This window comes from Typopeltis vanoorti, chromosome 25 (genome assembly GCF_054136105.1).
Source record: "Typopeltis vanoorti isolate ZY-2024b chromosome 25, IOZ_Tvanoo_1.0, whole genome shotgun sequence".
Classification (NCBI taxonomy): domain Eukaryota; kingdom Metazoa; phylum Arthropoda; class Arachnida; order Uropygi; family Thelyphonidae; genus Typopeltis; species Typopeltis vanoorti.
In genome coordinates, this window is record NC_143573.1 from 18,416,053 (window position 1) to 18,436,348 (window position 20,296).

At 35.7% G+C, this 20,296-nt stretch overlaps 1 protein-coding gene across 1 annotated transcript in view; it reads right to left on the reverse strand.

The window, feature by feature from the left end:
• Window positions 1–14,243: 14,243 nt before the first annotated feature.
• The window catches only part of LOC150092579 (glutamate receptor ionotropic, NMDA 3A-like), a 79,891-nt gene continuing 73,838 nt past the window's right edge, over window positions 14,244–20,296 (reverse strand). Inside the window, exon 10 of the mRNA XM_090414240.1 lies at window positions 14,244–14,940. Within this exon, the coding sequence (XP_090270366.1) occupies window positions 14,244–14,940 (697 nt within the window). The remainder of the gene's footprint in view (window positions 14,941–20,296) is intronic.

Here is a 20,296-nt window from a genome sequence, read left to right on the forward strand (position 1 = left end):
TCATTAAAGTAGACCAACTTGCCTGCACTGTATTGTATGCTCTCCAGGATTGCAAAAGATGGAGTTTGTATAGTTTATTCTGTTTCATTTTTGGGATGACTCTAATTTCAAATCTCTGTTGGTATAGTCTATTACAAGTGTTGCCTCCTCAACATACAAGAAATTAGATTTTCTCTTTAATATCTGGCATTACTATACTGAACAACTAATAACTTTATATATAAATAATACTTGCCAAAAATTATATTTTTGTTTAAATCTTTATCGAAGTTTAAGAAAACAAAGTGCACATCTGAAGAATCTTCACAACTAGGCTACTTATATGTAGTCTCTTGACTTCACAATAATTTCCTTAGCATCCCATATTGGAAAGCACTCTTCCTGTGTACGGCACCCAACAGTAAGCCCTCGGTGAAGGTTGAAACTGGTTTGAGTAAACTGTTTCCACACTGTGTAGAAATATGAACGTTTGTAAGGAAATGCATTTAGCATTATTTTATTTGATCCCAAAGCAATTGATGTGAATGCTACAGCTTCTCTATACAAAACGCCTAGTCATAAAGATACTTCTTAAACAAAATGTGTTTGATTACACTAGATAAAAGAAGATTATAATTTCTTTTCAAGTATAATTATAATAAAATTATACTACAGGGAGGAGGAGAATAAAAGTCAACCTTTCTAAGACCTTAAAAGCTTTGCTTTTGAGAGAACAAAAAAATTCAGTTTCTGCTGCTTGCATTTATTTGTCTACACATATTTATTATTATTACTAGTATTATTATTATTCAGGCCTCCTGGAGTCAAAAGACTCATCGTGGGAGGTCGTTCCTAGGAAACACAAAGTCTATCATACCACTTCTTGAACTCATCGACTGTTCTTGCTATCAGGCAGTGCTTTTCACAGCTCAACCATCCTCCATGCAAAGAAACCACTCCTCACTCTCTTGCTCACACCTTCCTTTTGTAACTTCCAGAGATGACCCCTTGTCGTCACTCCTTCCCGCTGCTCCACCAAGTGAAAGAACTCCCGGTGTCAACCTTGTAACTACCTCTTAACAGTTTAAGTCTCAATCATATCACCTCTCCTTTTATCTACCAAACTCTGCAGTCCACATTCCCTCAACCGATCCTCATAACTAATATTGTACAGTCTGAAACCATCTTTGTTATCCGTCTCTGTACCCTTTCCACAGTCAATGTATCCCCTTCAAATCATGGGGACCATATCTGAGAACAATAGTCTAAGTGTGATCTAATCAGGATGTTATACAACAGAATGACAACTGTTCCTTCTCAATGTCCTTCTCAGTATTGCAGTAATCCTCTGGGTTACCTTCACCACCTTTACAATATGCTCCCTGTATTTCAGTTTTCTATCAATCATCGCCCCAGATGTCTTGTCTCCTCTACTTCCTCCAGTATAGCTCCTCTAATCCAGTATGCATCTCCCATCGATGGATCCCAAACTTCAAGATTTAAAATTTTGCTGCATTAAACCGTTACCCGCATTCATTTGCCCATCTGTCTAGTTAATTCCAATCCCCTTGCAGGGCTGCCACATCTGCACTGTTACTTATAACCCTTCTCAGCTTCACATCATCCGCAAACAACTGAATATCCTCTTGCAATCCACTGACAATGTCATTGATATAAAAGTTAAAAAATACAAGTCCCAGTATACAATACCCCACTGTGACATTTTGCTTCCTTGATATTGCCCCACCACACACAACTCTCTGATACTTATCAGACAGCCAATCCTGAATCCAGTTGACTAACTCGGCATCTAAACCCATGTGCTACAACTTAAATATCAAGTCATCATGTGGCACCCTGTCAAACGCCTTTGAAAAATCCTAAAAATTTTAGTATATGCCTTTCCCTCATCAACTGCTCTTGTCACTTTATTATAAAAGGCAATCATATTACTAAAGCAAGAGCGGCCATTAACAAATCCATGTTGATTCTCACAGATAACATTACCTTCATCTGCCCAACGCTGTATACAGTCCCTCACTAATATCTCCAAGACCTTAACAACTACTGATGACACACAAACTGGTCTATAATTAGACAGCGGCACTATCTTGTGCAGCGGCACTATCTTATCTTCCTTCCTATCATTCCTTGGGTACCTTTCCCGCAGCCAGGCTTTTATTGAAGAGCCAGGTCAACGGAGCTGTCAGTTCTTTAGCACATTCTCTCAAAACCCGTGGTCAAATACTATCCAGTCCAACAGCTTTACCTGGTATCCAGAGTACTCAGTATTTGGAACACACTCTCCTCTTGCATATCTAAACCCTGAACCTGCCCTATCCCTCTAGTATTAAAACCTTCTTCTCCAGGATGAAATACTCCAATAAAGCTCATTTGAACAATTCCTGGCATCACTCTGTCCCTGGTTCTAGCATTCCCCTCACATTCTTCTCATTCCCTCTTTCCTAATGTTTCCATTCTCCCTTCCTCTATCATTCCCATAACTCTCTCTCAATGCCTCTCTTCTACTGCTCCTATTCTCTCCTCTTCTAACATTCCCATGCCTCTGTTCCATTCCCTCTCTCCTACTGTTTCCATTCTCTCCTCTTCTATCATTCCGAAACGTTGCATTCATCCCTTCCATTCTCCTAATCTCATCTTTCATACTTCTCATCTCGTTCACAAGACATTCCACCTCCTCATTCAGCTCATCTATCCCTCTCTGCAAGTTAGTCATTCTTTCAATCAAGACCATCTCCGAAAACTTCACAATCATTCAACCCTTCCACACTCCTGAATCTTATTTTCTCATTCATATTTTGCTCGCCATTCTCTCCTATCACACTACACGTCTCCCGACATTCATTTCCCATCCCTGACGAAACCAGATCGGTTATCGAAATATCTAATTAATTGAATTTCTCCCATTATTATCCAGGACTCCATGGAGTCAAAAGAATTTTGCGCATACACGTACTCCCCTTTCTCTCACTCCCACATCCAACTCTCAAGACGCATACATGCCGCAAATCATGCATGCCACAAAGTCCTTTATTATGTTACATATAATATAGTTCTTAAATGGCAGAGGACTTGGTGATACGCCATTTGTGGCAGCATCAATATAAACGTTATATTGATTTATACCAAATAACGAAAACTTATCTTCTCTTCCACGGCAAATGCTGCTGACTGTGACCTTGCCTTCTCGGTAACCCAAAATAACACAATGTATAACAAAGAAACTCCAAAAGCAAAACCACTAAAGAACACTTGTGTTACTGAGAAAAAAATGTAGCGCAATTCACAAAGGAAATCACACTATGCACCGTTTAAGAAACACTTTTTCTTTTACCTCAGCTCAATTAAACATAAGAAATAACATGCTTTTTAAAAGCATGTTATTTCTTATGCGTATTCACTCGTACGCATACTCACTGTTAGGCAAATGCATGCTTTGGAAACCTAAAGTAGGTTGCTTTTCTATTCTTTGCACAAAGAATGAAACATTGGCTAATCAAGACGGTGTGTGTGTGTGTGTGTGTGTGTGTGTGTGTGTGTGTGTGTGTGTGTGTGTGTGTGTGTGTGTGTGTGTGTGTGTGTGTGTGTGTGTGTGTGTGTGTGTGTGTGTGTGTGTGTGTGTGTGTGTGTGTGTGAAACAATTCCAGCAACAGTCACTGTCAGCGAATTAATCACAACAGTAGTCAAACTATGTTAATTACTATGGAGCATCTCACACCATGTGGTGCGAGGTTATATAATACCTCTGGCAGAGGCCTTTAACCTATAGTGTGAGTATTCTTACTGGGAGTCCAGTTCTATCAGTATAGTATACAGCGTGTAATCTTTTCATCGCAAAGCGCATGATATTTGTTTTACTTTTGCACAGTGAACTGTCATTCATTATCTTTATCCAAACTGTCAATCTTTTTAAATTGTTCTGCAGGATTCTACTCTGCCATGATTACCTATTTTACTACCCAATTTTGCAACATAAAGAAACCTCAACATTTTTCTTTAAATCATTTCCTATCATTAGTATATAAATTAAATAGCAGCAGTTTAAGTACAAATCTCTACAGCACAATAATAGCCACATCTCCTTCCTCTATTGGATGCATTTCTCTCCCATTTTTGTGAATTCCACTCTTCTCTGTACTAAGTTTTGTTATTTGTCAGCTTCATATCAATCCACATTAGTTACAATTTATGTAACAGTGTTCCTATTGAATGCCTATACAAAATGTATAAGATCATCATGAAGTTGTTCTCTTTATCCAACTCAGCTGTCACTATTATAAAAAGTGAGTAAATTACTACATATAGCAATTGTTTCCTCTCTCTCTGAAATAGATCATTGAGTTATTTTTAAAAGTATAGCAGTAACACTGATTAATATCATGGTGTTTCTGTAATTCCTCTGTTGGATCCATTTCTCTCCGAATAATTTATTTATACATCTTCAGTATCTGAGTTTGCATTGATTGCCCTGATTCTCTAGTGCAAAAACAGTACAGCCCTTGTTAAATAAGCAGTGTGCTCCATCTAGCATATTTGGTTATATTGTACCATCATAATGTACATGTACTGGCTAAGTTCTAAACTGCCAAGCTATGTTTTGTTTATTCAGTGTCCAGTTTGATAACTGCTAAAATTACTCCATTGGAAGATAAGGATTGCACACTGGATTGTTTCCATATTATTTTATTATTGTATCATTACTGTTGTATTCTTATTATTTTATTATCCTTATTTTTTTAAATATTATACAACAAACATCACAAACATAAGCTCAAAAATAATCATCTGAAAATATGAAATTAGATTGAAAATTATTATTATTATTATTATTATTTAGCCTTATTTAGTGAAGGCTAAATCCCTAGTGGGATTTAGCCTTCACTATTTGTGTTGTTACTACTTTTTATGTATGGAATGTCGGCATTGGATGCTAGTGATTTGTGATGTGTATATTAGTGTTAATGGTTTCTTAACTTTGTTGGTATATTTTCCAGAGTTCGTTTTTTAATGTTCTGTAGTTATCTACGTGTTTTAGCTTTATTGGTAGGCTGTTGATTTGCGAGGGTATCTGATGTGATCTCACAAAAGAACTGTATGTGTTGTTGAAGGGTGTGGGGATGTAGAGAGTTGCTATAGGTCGTGTTATACGATATGTATCTCTGTTGTTTCGATAGATGATGTTGAAGTAATTCCTTGTTAATGTCATGTAGTGTTTCAGGTTTTTAATGCTCAGAATTCTGTGTATCGCCATGTGCTTGATGGATATTGGTTGTTGCGTGTAAGGTGTCCAGATCACTGTTGACACGATTTTCCTGTGTAGTGTTTCTAATTTTGTTAGGTGGCTGTTTCATGTATTTGCATAGACTGTTATTCCGTATCTGAGTAGGGATTCGCAGATACCGTGATATAGGGATATAGGAGTTTTTTTTTATGTTTGGTGGAATAATGTCTTTAACTTGGAAGAGTTTTGCTGCGATGATCCGGAGTTTGGTGTGTAGGTATTTTATATGTTTTGTCCATTTAAGGTGGGAATCTATATAGAGACCGAGGTATTTTTCGTGTGTTACAAGTTTGATTTCGGAACATTGGCAGGTATTTTCTTGGGATTAACTGCAGGGATTAACTTGCCTCACTCATCTACAAGTAATCCTTATAAGCAAATGCAGAAATTTGTATGTATAATCACTCTTTCTCAAACTTAAAAAAAAAAAAATCTGCATATTGTACTGAATCTTTGTAATGTACAGAAAATATGTCTCATGTATATATACGTAAATACTATGTATTATAAATCTTCTCAGTGTGAAAAAATACTATTATTATTATTCTTATTAACATTATTATACTAGTCATTCATTATACAGAAAATTCTGTACAATCTTCATTATTGATATTCGAAGAACATGTGTTGTAAATACATAATATAGAGGCAACAATTGAAAATTTTAATTGAAATCCAATGTAGAAAATTAATCATATATGTAGCACTTAGTGCTGAATTTTGTAAATATTATAAGTTAGAATGTTACTCAAGATGATCATTGTATATGTGTAAATATTTTAGAAATCAATAAAATTATACATTATAAAAAAAAATAAAAAAAATAAATAATAATAATAATAAATTACTATTATTATTATAACAGGAAACTCCAAGGTGTCCTTAGACTCACCGAGGATGGCCCTAACATCATGTCAAGAACAACTATTCGACATTCACACAGTATCTATTATACCTCGCCTTGAACTCATTCACAGTCATGGCACCCACAACAGACTCTGGCAGTTTATTCCACTCATTCACCACTCTCTAAGTAAAAAACCTAGCTCTAACACCCCTGCTAACCATACTCTTGCCTAGCTTCCATGTATGGCCCCTAGTCCTCCCACCACCGGTCCTATTCTCAAAAATATCTTCTGAATTAATCTTATAGAAACCCTTCAGTAATTTGAATGTCTCAATGATATCACCCCTTTTCCGCCTAACAACCAATTTCTGCATCTTACAAATCTTCAACCTGTTCTCATAAGGTTTATTCGATAGACCTGCTATCATCTTGGTCACTCGTCTCTGGATCCTCACCACCTCCTCCCCATCAAGAAGAAACCCTGGCGACCAAATCTGGGCACAGTACACTAGATGGGGTCTTATCAAGGTCTTATCTCTCTATCCACCAACACTCTCAAATCCATGGCCTCGTCAATCTTCTGGAGTACGGTTCCACCAATGTGATATACTGCTGTTAATCTTTTCACCCCGAAATGCATAACGTTACACTTTGCACATTAAATTGACATCCATTCTCCATAGCCCAGTCCTCCAAACTTCCAAATCATCTTGCAAAATTTTGACATCCTGTGCACTCACTATTGCTCTACCCAACTTTGCATCATCAGCAAACAAGTGAACACTTCCTCTCGGATCCTTTCCTATATCGTTAATGAACAAATTGAAAAGTAGTGGTACAAGAACAGAACCCTGCGGCACACTACTAGTCACAGGACGTCTTTTGGACTCTACTCCTGAATAAACCACTCTCTGATATCTCTCCATCAACCACCCTCCTATCCATCTCACGAACCCTATATCCATCCCCATATGTTGGAGTTTACGGATTAGAATTCCATGTGGTATCGTGCCAAAGGCCTTAGCAAGGTCCAGTAGAATCAGTGTAAACCCGTTATCCTTATCCAGTTCAGCCGTCACCGTTTTATAAAACGTGAGCACGTTACTGAGGCATGATCAACCCTTCACAAAACCATGTTGTCCCCCACACAGTATCCCATTTTCATCTGTCCAATCCTGTATTTTTCTCTTGACTATTTTCTCCAAGACCTTGACAACGATTCCTGATCGGTCGGAAATTTACAACAGCAGTCTTGAAACCTCCTTTATGCAGTGGAACTATTTTCCCCTTTTTCCACCCCCTCGGGACTAACCCAGACCCGAGACTCAAATTACTTGAAATTAGTTATGGAATTGCCATAAACTAATTTTAATGAGTTATACAACCTTTAGAAAGTCGTATAAAATGTTACATGTTCCTAAGTTTATCCTCCACAAATCAACCAACCTCTAGATAGGATTCTATATTCAACAGTCCATCCTAAGGTCTATGTTGACTAATTGATGTTGTATGTATTTATATCTTACGTATCCTGCTAGCAGTTATCTCATCGTGGAAATATGAGATCAGATAAAAAGAAATGAGAGATAATATTCATTTTGTGACTAAGTAACTATTGGTGAAGCACTTCAATTTCAGAAGAGAAGACTAAAATTGCGGGATGAATTCTTGAAATAATTTTTTTTAGCCCAGTCTGGGTAAGCAGGAGGAACCTATGGGCACACCTCCTAAATATAACGAATGTATGAATGATCATCAGAAAATGCTGATGTAACACCAAGTTGCGCTCATAACTGTTAAGATAACAAAAACAATGCTCTTCCAATTCATCGACACATTAAACATTTAATCGAACTACGCTAGCTATTATCAGGGATGCTGTTGGTAAAAATGCTGCCCTAAATTCAAGAAAATATGTAAAATTAAAAAAAAATAATAATTAAAAACTGGTGTTTTTATGGTTATGATATAGTCTTTACAGGTTTGTACTGCTACATCGTTGCCATAGTTTCTTAGTCGGTTACAACGGCCTTGGCTATTATGTACATCACGTGTATCTTTCAAATTGCTGCTAACAAGGTCTCATGGTAATGATCGCTTTTGTAGAGATACACTAATCTAATTAGTTTTAAATTAAATATCTTCGTAGCGTTTAGAAAATTATATTTCCTCTGAGATGTTATTCACATCCACTATTATTATGTAGCGTGCATATTTTTAACTTGGAGGACCCTGAAGACTATTGAAATCAGTCAGTTATAAAATATCATGCAGATGCTGATTTTGGGTAAGTAAGACTCCATCACAGGTTATACAAAGCATTTATTTTCGGATGTTATAATGTGATACATAGATTACTTGCACTACAATCGTCTGACGAAGATATAAAATGATACGAATCAAGTAGTTAAAGTGCATTTAAGTAACAATCAAAAATATTTTTTTAGCATGAAAGTTTACCTGATAGATTAATGTTAGCTGCGACATGGTGAAGATGGTTATCCTATAAAAAACACTGGTGAATTGGGATTTGAAATCCATACGACACAATGGATAACACTGCAACTATTTTCATTGCCAGGAATTATCACAGTCTTTTACATTTTCATGAAATCCATTCTCGCCTTCACGTGATTCCAGATACACTTACTTTTCAACAAAACTTCGGTTAAATTCATTAATCAAAAGTAAACTTCTTGGGTGCTAAACCAAGGAAATACAATGCTAATCCAATGCTACCAGAAAGAACAGTATCCTGAGAATAAGTAGAAGACACATATCACTGTGATAATTCCTGGAAACAAAACTAGTGAATTTTGATATTTAGGCACTGTAAAAGTTCACTATTAATTACAGTAAGTAAATTCTAAAAATATTGAATGTAGCAGAAATCCACATTTAAAACCAGTGTTAACCGAGAAGTGCTAATTTACTTTACGTTTTTTTTGATGGAGGTTAGGCGAAGGTAACTATCCAGTAAATCTTCCCTGACTTCTTTTAAAAACATGTTTTCGATTTCCTGCTTTTTTAAAACTAGAGAAGTTCTACTTTCTGAAAAACCCGATCTTTCAAATTAAAGCACGTTTTTATGCAGCATAAAAAAAGTGCACCAATCCCAGAAAATAGGAGATTGTCTGCTACTACAGTGACGCTATAGTAGATGATAATTTTGCTTTTTTTTATTAGTGGTATCGTTGTTGTTTCTGTAATGGTCTTTATCGATTTTCAGAGAGGATTTTACATTGTCATTAACTGAAAACGTTCGCCAAGTTAGCTTCTTAATCACCTTCAACGTGCCTTTGCGTTTGACGCACGCGAAAAAATTTTTCCTCGAGTGAAAATAGGTAAAACATAGGTTGAAAACTATGATCTGTTTCTGTACTTCTGAATACAATTCACATGATTTTTCCAATTACACCAAGGTTCTTGTTAATTTGAATGTCAACATAACTTGAATTTTGAATTATTCTTGTTATTTTGTATTATGTAAAGTTCAAAGAGCTCGAGATGTTTCCTTTTTATTTAATCAGAATTAGTGGTTCTGCTTGCTTTTACCCTTACGATGGCACATTAGGCATCGCAAATGTTAATTAATCAGATACTCCCTTCTAGATAAGTCCAGCAATTAGCTTTCCAACGTTAGAAAATCAAGTGGAAGATTTATTGGATGACTACGAGAGTCATAGCCTATATAGATTTGCCATTTTTGCTTAGAAACTTTCAATGTATTGTGCAAGACTACTACTACTATATTACTAATAAAGCTGGGCTACCATAGATGCATAGTTAACTACCGGCATGCTTATTAACATGTAGTCATTCTGCATCTGTAATAAGTTTTGAAGAATGCCCCTAAGAACACTCATTTTTCAAATGAACGTTCACTGTTTTTTTTATTTATTTGAGAATGTTTTTGAAGTAGAACATTTACACCTTGATATTATACAGTTATCCTATGTGCAGTCAGTTACAGAATACGCCTTTTAAAAATAAGTTTAATTGAAGAGGTGACAAGTGCTTAGGGTTAAGAATAAAGGCTATTTCAATGAACAATCTAACTGCTGATTCTTTATACATATATATACAATTTTTGTAGCAGTCTAACATTTAAAAGCACGTGTAACGTGATAACTTATTTAAGAAATCTATTTCAAACATGGCACTTGTAGGGTGATCAAAGAATGTTTGATGTAAGATGCAATAACCGATTTGAAAAGGCACCACTACAATGTGTAGTGGTGCCTTTGAAAATGAGTCGATGGCACCACTACAATGTGTAGATGCCACTACACATTGTAGTGGTGCCATCGACTCATTTCAGGCATGAATAGTGATAATGGCAGGTATGTGACGTACACCCAAAGAACATTGTAAATGTTAGCAGGATCAGGACCCTATGCAACAAAGGACACTTCAGTGTACATGAAAAACTGTAGAGATAGTTGTTATTGAATGATGTAAATCGTAATTTTTTTGGAATATCACAGTCGATATAAAGGCCACAATTTAAAAATTTCAAGATAATTACGGGGCAAATATTATTCACAAAGAATCCAAGCTCACCTGTTAGGTAATGCAATATATTACTTGAACTTCTAAATATTGCTACATTATGCCTAAGTAGTTTTGCTTACTACAAAAATTCAAGTTTTGCAGTAAACAGCCTAGCGGGTAGCGTATTCACTCTCCAGCCAAAAGGCTGTGGGTTCGAATCCCGCTGTGGGCATGGATGTTTGTGATTTTCTGTGGAAATACTAGTGGTAGTGGCGAGCGGTAGATCGCGTTGGTGTAGTTGCGGTTAGTTGTAGTTGGTGGATTGAATGGTGGAGATAGAGAGATGTTCTCCTTCGATGAGTCTTGAGACCCCCTGGAGGTGTCACGTAATAATAATAATAAATTTGTGGATAGCAAATACTTTCTTTATTTTGTAATTAAAATTAGCTTCCAAACTACTTCGAAATATTTCGTAATAAACGTTTTTATAGTATCAGTAGTATATGTGTAGAAAACAGTGGTAATTCTCACGGCAACTATTTAAAAATACGCGCTAAACATAGTTATCATTCTTATGCCATCACGTCTAGTATACGTTCAAAGGAAATACTATTAGTATCTGCATATACACTGAGATGCATTTAGCACTATATGGTTAAAAAATCCATGTTGCTTCTGCATTTTCAGCATTTTAGTCATATGGTTATATTGTCCAACGGAAACTAAGCTAAATATATCTCCAGATTATCAATGTCTAGAGCGTTCAGTACTTGTCCTTCAAACTAACATATTTATTCACCAGTGACAGAAAATTGCGCAGAATTCGGAAGTTGTGGACTGTTGTCGTTTCGTCGATTGAATGAGTGAGTATTGTCAGGATGAATATCGCCCGATTTTACTGCGAATAGGTATTTAGTATGACTGCTGGAGTACGAAGGCTCAAAAGAGAGAAACTATGCTAATATTTTTTTTTAAATCTCGAAAGGCGTGAGCACGAAACGTCGCTCCCTGGTTATGCGATCGAAAAGCAAGTGCTTATCCCCCCCCCTCTCCGGACTATACTAGATAAATAATCACCGATAAGTGGGTACGCAAAGTTTAGCTTTGTTGGTCTATAACGTACGATGAACGTTGAGAAAGCTTTTTTTGGCATACTGCGTCATACTTTCTCGCAAATTTGCGAGAAAGTATTTACTTTTACAAGCACCTTGTAAAAGTAAAAATAAAATAAAATAAAATAAATAATTAATCTGTGGAATAAATACGCATTTGCAGTGCACTGGTAGCACAGACAGGTGTCTTGCATTATTTAAAAATACTGTGGATAAACAGGAATATTGATGGAACCATTTTTAGACTTAGGGATAGTATATGATCGAGTGCACCATGCTGAGTTGTGACTTAATCTATTGCATTAACATAGCTTGTTTTTGACTTTAAGACAAAATTCTTAAACGTTCTAAGTAAATCCATTTTATAAACATCTCTGCCACTACCCCAGGTAGCGAAAAAAATATTTCTTTGCTATGTTGAATACATGTGTACCAAATGTTAATGTGATCAACAATTTCTTCCAAATATTGAATAATATTTGGAAGAAATCGGCGAAATGGTTAATAGGAGAGGGGAGGATGAATTGAGAAAGAGTAAATGCTGGTTTAAAGAAATCATGGCACATCACCCCAGCAACGAAACGCATGGTGGCTCAACCGAATCACATGATAATCTGTAGGAGTAAGTCATCCAAAATTGCTGTTTGGAACACAATGTGATTGCAACCAGAAAGGCACGATAATACCACAAAAAAAGCAGCAAGGAAATACACTAACTGTGTGAAGTGTGTAGTGTGGTCAAGAGAGAGAGAGAGCATATCATGGACGAGTGTTAGGGTAAATAAACGTAGTTGATTGGGTTGGTATACAGATAACAAAAAGAGGGAGTAAATAGGAATTAATATTTCAGGATGAGGTTGGAATTGACTGGGAGATGCCGGCGAGTTTCTGAGATGTCTATGCATAATAAGCAGAAAACTATGCATTAAAAGGAAAATAGAGAAGTTAAATTAGGGACAGATTTATTTTCTGTTATTACTTCTTGTTCCCCAAAAATAACTATTCTATGTGTCCATGAAGAATACAGTATGAGACTATGTTCCAATTTATATTCATTATCAGAAGAGAACTGGTAAGTTTCACGTGTTCTATACTTTTACATCCTGAATCTACTGCTTCGAACCCCTCCAACGAACTGTAGCTTTAATTTTCCTTGTTCTTTTCATCTAGTTGGGACTGTTGTTCAGGATTTGTGGTGCTTTACAAAATAAACACAGCCAAAATGTAAATGCTTTGAAGTTCGTACTTCAATACTATTGTTAAAAGGGACCACGGCCATATTTACTACACCCATTACATGATCTAAATTCGTTTATGTCTGCAAATTTTGTTTAACATAGATTTTTCACAAAATACCACGCCTTTGACCACCCACCGTACCATCTGAAATATGCTTCTTAAATATTTTATTCCCGAGCATCTCTTTTCAATAGATTTATAAATTGTTTAAAAAGACTGTTATAAATTACGCCTTATCATGAATGTCATCTCCAAGGATTTAGCTATTCCCACCCTGAACAAATTTCTCCAGTTATTATTAGGAGAATCGCAAGATATGCGAAATGTATCATACCATATAAAACAATTCATTGTGCCAGTGAATATTAAAAGATTTCGTGGTTGCTAAACAAAGAATATCTTAAAATTTTATCTTCTTTTCCTGATGAAATAAATTTGATTATAATGCTATTTAAAAGTCGAACAGCTAAGACTATTTGGCATTCTAACCCATTATAAACTTTCCAAGAAGAAATATCTTACAAATTAGTTAACCAACATCGGACCTTAAAAGCCAGCAAAACTTTTAAAAGCTTCGTGTATAAAGTTTTAAAAAATGTCTTTCTGAAATCTATAATGGTATTCGATCAAAATTTATTGAGAAAATATTCATTTAAACCGCATGTATGAATACTAAAACCGTTTCTGTTGTGTTTAAAAGCCACCTTCTTATTTCAAGTTTATACTTCACTGTTAAGACTAAAAAATCGGTCATCTGATAAAATAGCATCATATCTGTTCTAATGTGGCATATTTGCTGAGGATAAATTTCAGTCGGAGATGATGTGCATCGAGCTTATCGAACACTATAAATGCTTACATGAGACAGACAATATTCCTTCTTTAGATGTTCTGTTATCTCAGTAACTTTAAATAATTACCTACAGATATAATATACATCCATAGTAAGTGGAATATTATGCATGTTAACGAGGTGAGAATTTCAGGTACGCTGTGTTCTAAGATAGCAAAAGCACACATACATGCATGCATATATATGATTTTGCTATCTGTGTTTTGAATATAAAGAGGTTTATTCTGTTGGTTGTTCCCAGGATATCTCTACTCTATTGAATTAAAAAATGATAAAATGTAGACATTAACAGACTTATCGATGAATTCACCACATCCTCTACAAACACAGCTAATGCGACCGGCCGCTCATTTTTGGGCATTATCACCATCAAATGATGCTGTCATTTTGACTTGAGATGCTAGCGTGATTTTGACGTCAAGGAGGTTTCAGAAGAGTTCTTTGAATGAAAGCTAATTTTTCTTCTAGAATTCTTTTCTCCTGCAGTGTTTCTTTCAGTTGATTTATGAGTGCCCTCTCTGACGTCTGCCACATTTGGATTATTTCTTCTTTAGTCATGGAGTAGAGTCGGAGATCGTCTAGGGTCTCATCAGGATGCCCTAGAGACCAGCACTGCACGTCGTATAACGTCCACGGCTGTCGAGTGTATCTGGTCACGTGTGCGTCTTCTCTTAACTTACTGAGGTCGTCTAATGACCTGGATTTAAGTTGAGGGTGTACAGTCGGGTAGAGCGCGTTATTTTCTTGCCAGCGTCTGCAGTTGAGATCGTTCATACTAACGCTAACAGCACAGGACATACGGCGGCGATGTCCTGTTAAGTCGGTGTGTGACGACGATAACGAAGATGATGGCGTTTCGGCAAGGTCAGTAGGCCCGAAATACGATCTGTAAGAAGTGATTAGTTTAGCCCCGGAGTTGTTTGGCAAAATAAACTGCTTCTGAGACATCACACCGTCATTCAGGCATTCCAGTAGGAATTCGTTCTCTCCTTCTTGGTTCTCCAGCAGTTCGGAGTCTTCTGCGTCCCTCACCGAAATGGCTGAAGTTGAAGCCTCCAGGTAGAATCGAGACTCCTCCCAAGAAGGTAGATACGTCTCGTTCTGCTGATGAGCCCTAATAGGAAAACAAATATGTTACTATGGGTTCATCAAAAAGAAGATTCTGAATATAAAAATTATGTAATTCAAGTTTCAGCTGTGACTCCTACCCAGGAAAGGTTATAAATGTATAAGACATCAGTACCGCATTTGGGCTGTTTTATTTTTTACTCAATTCGGAATTATTATCCGTCCTTGGTATACGAGGGTGGTTTATTTAGTTTTTATTTTCAGTTAATTAACTAACACAGATTAGGATCTAGGATTATAAAAATAAGTTAACTTAAGAGGATATTGAATCCAACATTATTTCAAACCCGAATAGAGAAACTACACGAGTTTCATGCCGAATATAGAAGCTATAAAAGTTTCAGCGGATTCCAGTGTAGAGCAAACCTTTCATGACATGGGAAACTCGCAGTAAAGGTGGAGTAAGCTCTTATCACTGTCCTTTGTATTTCCCATAATGTAAAACACATCTCCTAGCGGACATGTATGATGTTATACATTATGGGGGAGGACTACCCAGACCAGTTTTGACCTTTGTTGAAGTCTCGTCGGTGGGAGCCAGACCCTTAAATACTCAGGTTGAAGTGATGCAGAACTTATACTTTACCATAGAGTTGCTAAAAAAGGTGTCACATCACAAAAGACACCAAGAATTACTGAAAAAAGCGAGCCAAAAGACTTCAATTACTCTGGGATCTGCCGAAACCTTTATAGTTTCTACATTCAGCATTAAACTCTTGTAGTTTCTCTATTCGGATTTGAAATAATGTTGGATTCAATATCCACTTAATTTGAATAATTTTGCATCGCCGAAGTGAAGCCTTTTGGTTCTCTTTTTCAGTAGTTAACTTAAGATTTGGGTGAGAGACAAAGAAAATTCAAAATTAATATTTTCTTTATTTGCAAACAAATAATATTAGTGTTAATTTAGGTATAGCATGAATGCAACAGTGATGTGTCTTTAAAATGTTTAGCGAGCGACATATACAGATATGCGTTCTAAATAAAACACATACTATAAAGAAAAGGGCCTACAAACGTAACATGCATAAAGAAAATAAACATCACACAAACTTTCTGATTTCTTTTCTTCAAGATCTTCGGATTTGATGAGAGCACATAAATACAAGCAATTTTTTTTTTTTTTTTTTGCGAACGTATTGTGCACAGTTTCTTCTGCTCTCAATAATGGCCCTTCAAATATAATTGTTAACTTATACCTGTTTTTCTTTGAAAACAAAACAAAATAATAATTCATCTTCTTTAAAATATCAGTTCGTTTCAAGTGAAAGATAATTTTAAACTTCCCTTTTTCTTCTGGAAACGTTTTCCTTATCTTTGAAAGAAATTCATCCTTTGCTTCGGACGAAATTATATAATTCTTACAATTCTCTCATGACGTCCTTTTTCGCTTTTTGGCATAGGAAACGTCCTTTCGTTTTAAATTATATTTCTCCCCTAAACTTCCTACTTTCAGAACTTCCTACTCTGAGACCACGGTCCCTCTTATTGGAAGCCTGACGTGTCTTCAAAAAGTTCTGTATTTTTGGTCTCTAGAGCAGGGGTTCCGAATTATGTAAAAAATAACAATATATAATTCATAAAAAAGGGAAGAAACATCCTTAGCCCACCCACGTTATAACTGTACTTATAAGGGTATATTAAGAACTTTTCGTGAATGGGAACAACATAAAAAGAAGTGTGCACCAAGCCTTAATGCAGAAACTGATTACAATAAATGCATGAGAATTCTACGTTCAATAAAATCATTACATACGTAATGATACTAAACATTTAATTTCCTTTTAATTCATGTGTTTATTCAAAATCGACCATCACTAAAATAAAAAGAGTAATATAATCTGGCATATCCAGATTCGGATATCCTACACTCCAGAGCAGAGACCAAATGTGAAACAAATAGATCGAATGCTATTGTGACTTAAGAAATATGAGTACGTGCTTGCTATCATTATGCTGCTTTCATTATAATTATGCAAACAATTCTAAATTTATTTCTTGAACACTACTCCAAGGCTTTGTGCTGATCGGGGTGAGCTCTTTCATTATTGGTAACTAAGGAGTTTAAATAGAGATTATCCTGAAAAGGTTGGGTTGATAATCTTCTTCATGTAGCTTCCTGAGTGAAAGGGTGCAGCACCATGTCCTTCCAGTTCTCTCTGTTGGTAGCTTTCCTTTTTATCTCTGCATAGCCATGTGATCCTGTCCATGATCTTATCTTCAAGCCATGTCCTTCGTTGTTTGTCTCTTGATCCTTTTCCCATTCTTTTTCCTTCTAAAACTGTTAGTATCCTCTGTCCTGCTGAACCTCTCAGTACATGTCCTACCAACTTCATCTTTCTCTGGATTATTTCCTGTAATAAAGATCTCTGTGTTTTCATTCTCTATAGGACATTTGTATTTGTCACATGTTCTGTTCATGAGATTTTCAGAGCTCTCCTATAGCACCACATTTCAAAGGCCATTATCTGTTGCCTTACTCTCTTCTTAAATATCCAGGCTCACTTCCATCTGTAAAAACTGGCCACACCAATGTTCTTATCATTCTTTTTTTGTCTCGATACCCACGGAACTTCTGAGCAGATCTTTATTTTTCCAGAAGGCATCTTTAGCTATGGATGTTCTTATTTTTATATCTTTATCTTGCCTTCCATCTGCAGTAAAGTAGGTGCCTAAATATGTTTATTCTGTTATATGATCAATTTTCATATTGTTTATGAATATTTCTGGCTTGGATCTGTTTTCTTTTGAGAATTTCTTAAATTGGTCTTTTGTTTTTGCATTTATATCAATCCAAATTCTTTACCTTCTTCAGTTAGTAGATGCAGTAATTTGATTAATTTTTTTCTGTTTTTCTGCTATTAGAATGGTATCATCAGAATATCTAAGATTGTTGTATTTTATACCATTGATACTAATTCCGATTTGTTGTTTTTCAAACTTTTTCATCACTGTTTCACTATAGATTTGGAAAAAAAGAGATTTGGTGAAAGAATACAACTTTGTCTAACTGCTCTTTTTATTTTCACTACAGAAGCCTCTGAGTTTAACAGCTGCATTTTCTGTTTGGTGTAAATGATTTTTATGATTTTAAGTAAATGACCTTCTATGTCTAATTTATCTAATATATTGAACATTTTATTATGTTTTACTCGGTCAAAGGCCTTCTGAAAGTCTATGAAGCATATGTAACTGTTCCTGTTTCTTTCAAGTGATCTTTCTATTAGTATTTTTAGTTCCAGGATAGTATTAATGGTTCCCACTTCTCTTTTGAGGCATTTCTGTTGTTAACTCAATTCACAGATTAAGGCTCTTCCACTTTGTTTGTTAACAAGTGTTAAAATAATTTTAGATGCATAGGATATTAGGCTCACAGTTCTGTAATCCTCGCAATTTTGTGCATTCTTTTTCTTTGGAATTGGAATGCAGATAGATTTTAAAACTTTAGGTAATTCTATTGTTTTATAGATGTCCTGAATGGATTCCACTAAATAGTTGTTATTATTGCCAGTCAAAGTTTTCAGCACCTCAGCTGGGATATTATTACACCCAGGGGATTTATTATTAATTATAGTTTTATTAGATTTATTATGATTATTATTAAGGTTGATAATGAGGTAGCCAAATTCAGATGGAGAACACAAAAGACCATTTGTGAGAATTAATGAAGAAATTCAATACAGTAATTGGAGGGTGGTTCAAGGAAATCTACAAATGCATGAACTTGCTGCAGCTAAAATGCAGGAGTTGTAAATAAGTTGTTTTAAAATACACGCTCAATATACATCTGACTAGCCAAATTCTTAAGATGGAGAAAACAAAACCAAAACTTTTGAGAAGAAATTCAATACAGTAACTGGAGTGTAGTTCAACGAAATCTCATTGCTATCAAATGAATAAATAAATAAATAAATTTTTGCTACGGCTAAAAAGAGACGAGGGTTGTAAATAAGCTGTTCGAAAATTTACGCGCAACACATGCATACAAATTCCACAGAATTTCTGCTTTGCACTCGCAGTAATACAATATCCTCGCACGAAGGCAAAAAGCTTTAGGATATAAATTAGATTTTACCCATTGGTCTCACTCTCTCTCTCTCTCTCTCTCTCCATTTCTTTTCTCTTTTTTTTGTGAAAGTTGTGGTTTCAGGCTGAAGTAGGCTGGCAATCAGAAAGGCCATCTAGTGTGCATCTGAATGGATGCAGTGACATCTGCGGAAGATATAAAATACCCCTTCGCAGTGACGCGCTGTGTAGTGACCACTGTGTGTTAAATACGTTTCGAAAGGTAAATCATGAAAATCTATGATTGCACCAAAATCTCTAGGGCTCACTAGATATTTTCGAGAAGCACTATTGACGAGTTGGCAATATTCAGGAGGGTATTCTGCTTTGCTAATATTGCAATTGGGTAAACAAGTTTTAATGTGAACCGTTCTTTGACTATTATAGAGCGTGGGGTTTGTTTTTATTTCCGTGTATATAAAGCATCCCACAGAAATATTCATAGGTATTTTCAGAAAACATCTAGGTTATCGTAGAAATCTGTAAATGGGCTTTCTGAAATGAGTCGGACAGTATACTACTTAAAACATTGCGAAAGCATTGAAGAAGGTCAATGCTTTTCAAACCATAAAAGTGAAGAAATATATTTTAATATATGACTGCAAATATGAAACCCAAAAGGCACTTACTTGTGAGGAATTGGAAGATACGAATACAAACTAAATAGGAATGCTATCTGAAACTACTTAAATGAGATTTATATTATTTATTATTAATAATATAGTGTCTTCTGAAATCCGAAAGATTTTGTTTTTCTCATTGTGATCAATACTATTGAGGATTACTAACCAGCAGCATTCTTAAATAGTAACCCATTACACGTTGTGACGCACGCAACCAAGTATTTTGCAGATACGCTGCGTAAGTTCCGGTATGCAATATGGGAATGACCTCATTTCATTGCTATACATACCGGAACCTACGCAGGTTATATGCAAAATACTTCGCGTACGTCCCAACGTGTTCTAGGCAACTATTTAAGAATGCTGCTGATCAATAGTGATCACAATAAGAAAAGAAAAATATCTTAGGGAATTGGATAAAGGATTTATTGTGTGTGTCCGTCTGGCTGGAGCCACGATTTTGAAAACAGCAGAGATGACTGGTTTCTCAAAAGGTAAGATATCTTCTCTGTTTAATTCGTTGAAAACTAATCCATATTGCTTCTCTAAGAGGAGTTTATGGCGTAGATATGATGTACGGAACAGAGCTTCCTATGTGTGTGTGTGTGTGTGTGTGTGTGTGTGTGTGTGTGTGTGTGTGTGTGTGTGTGTGTG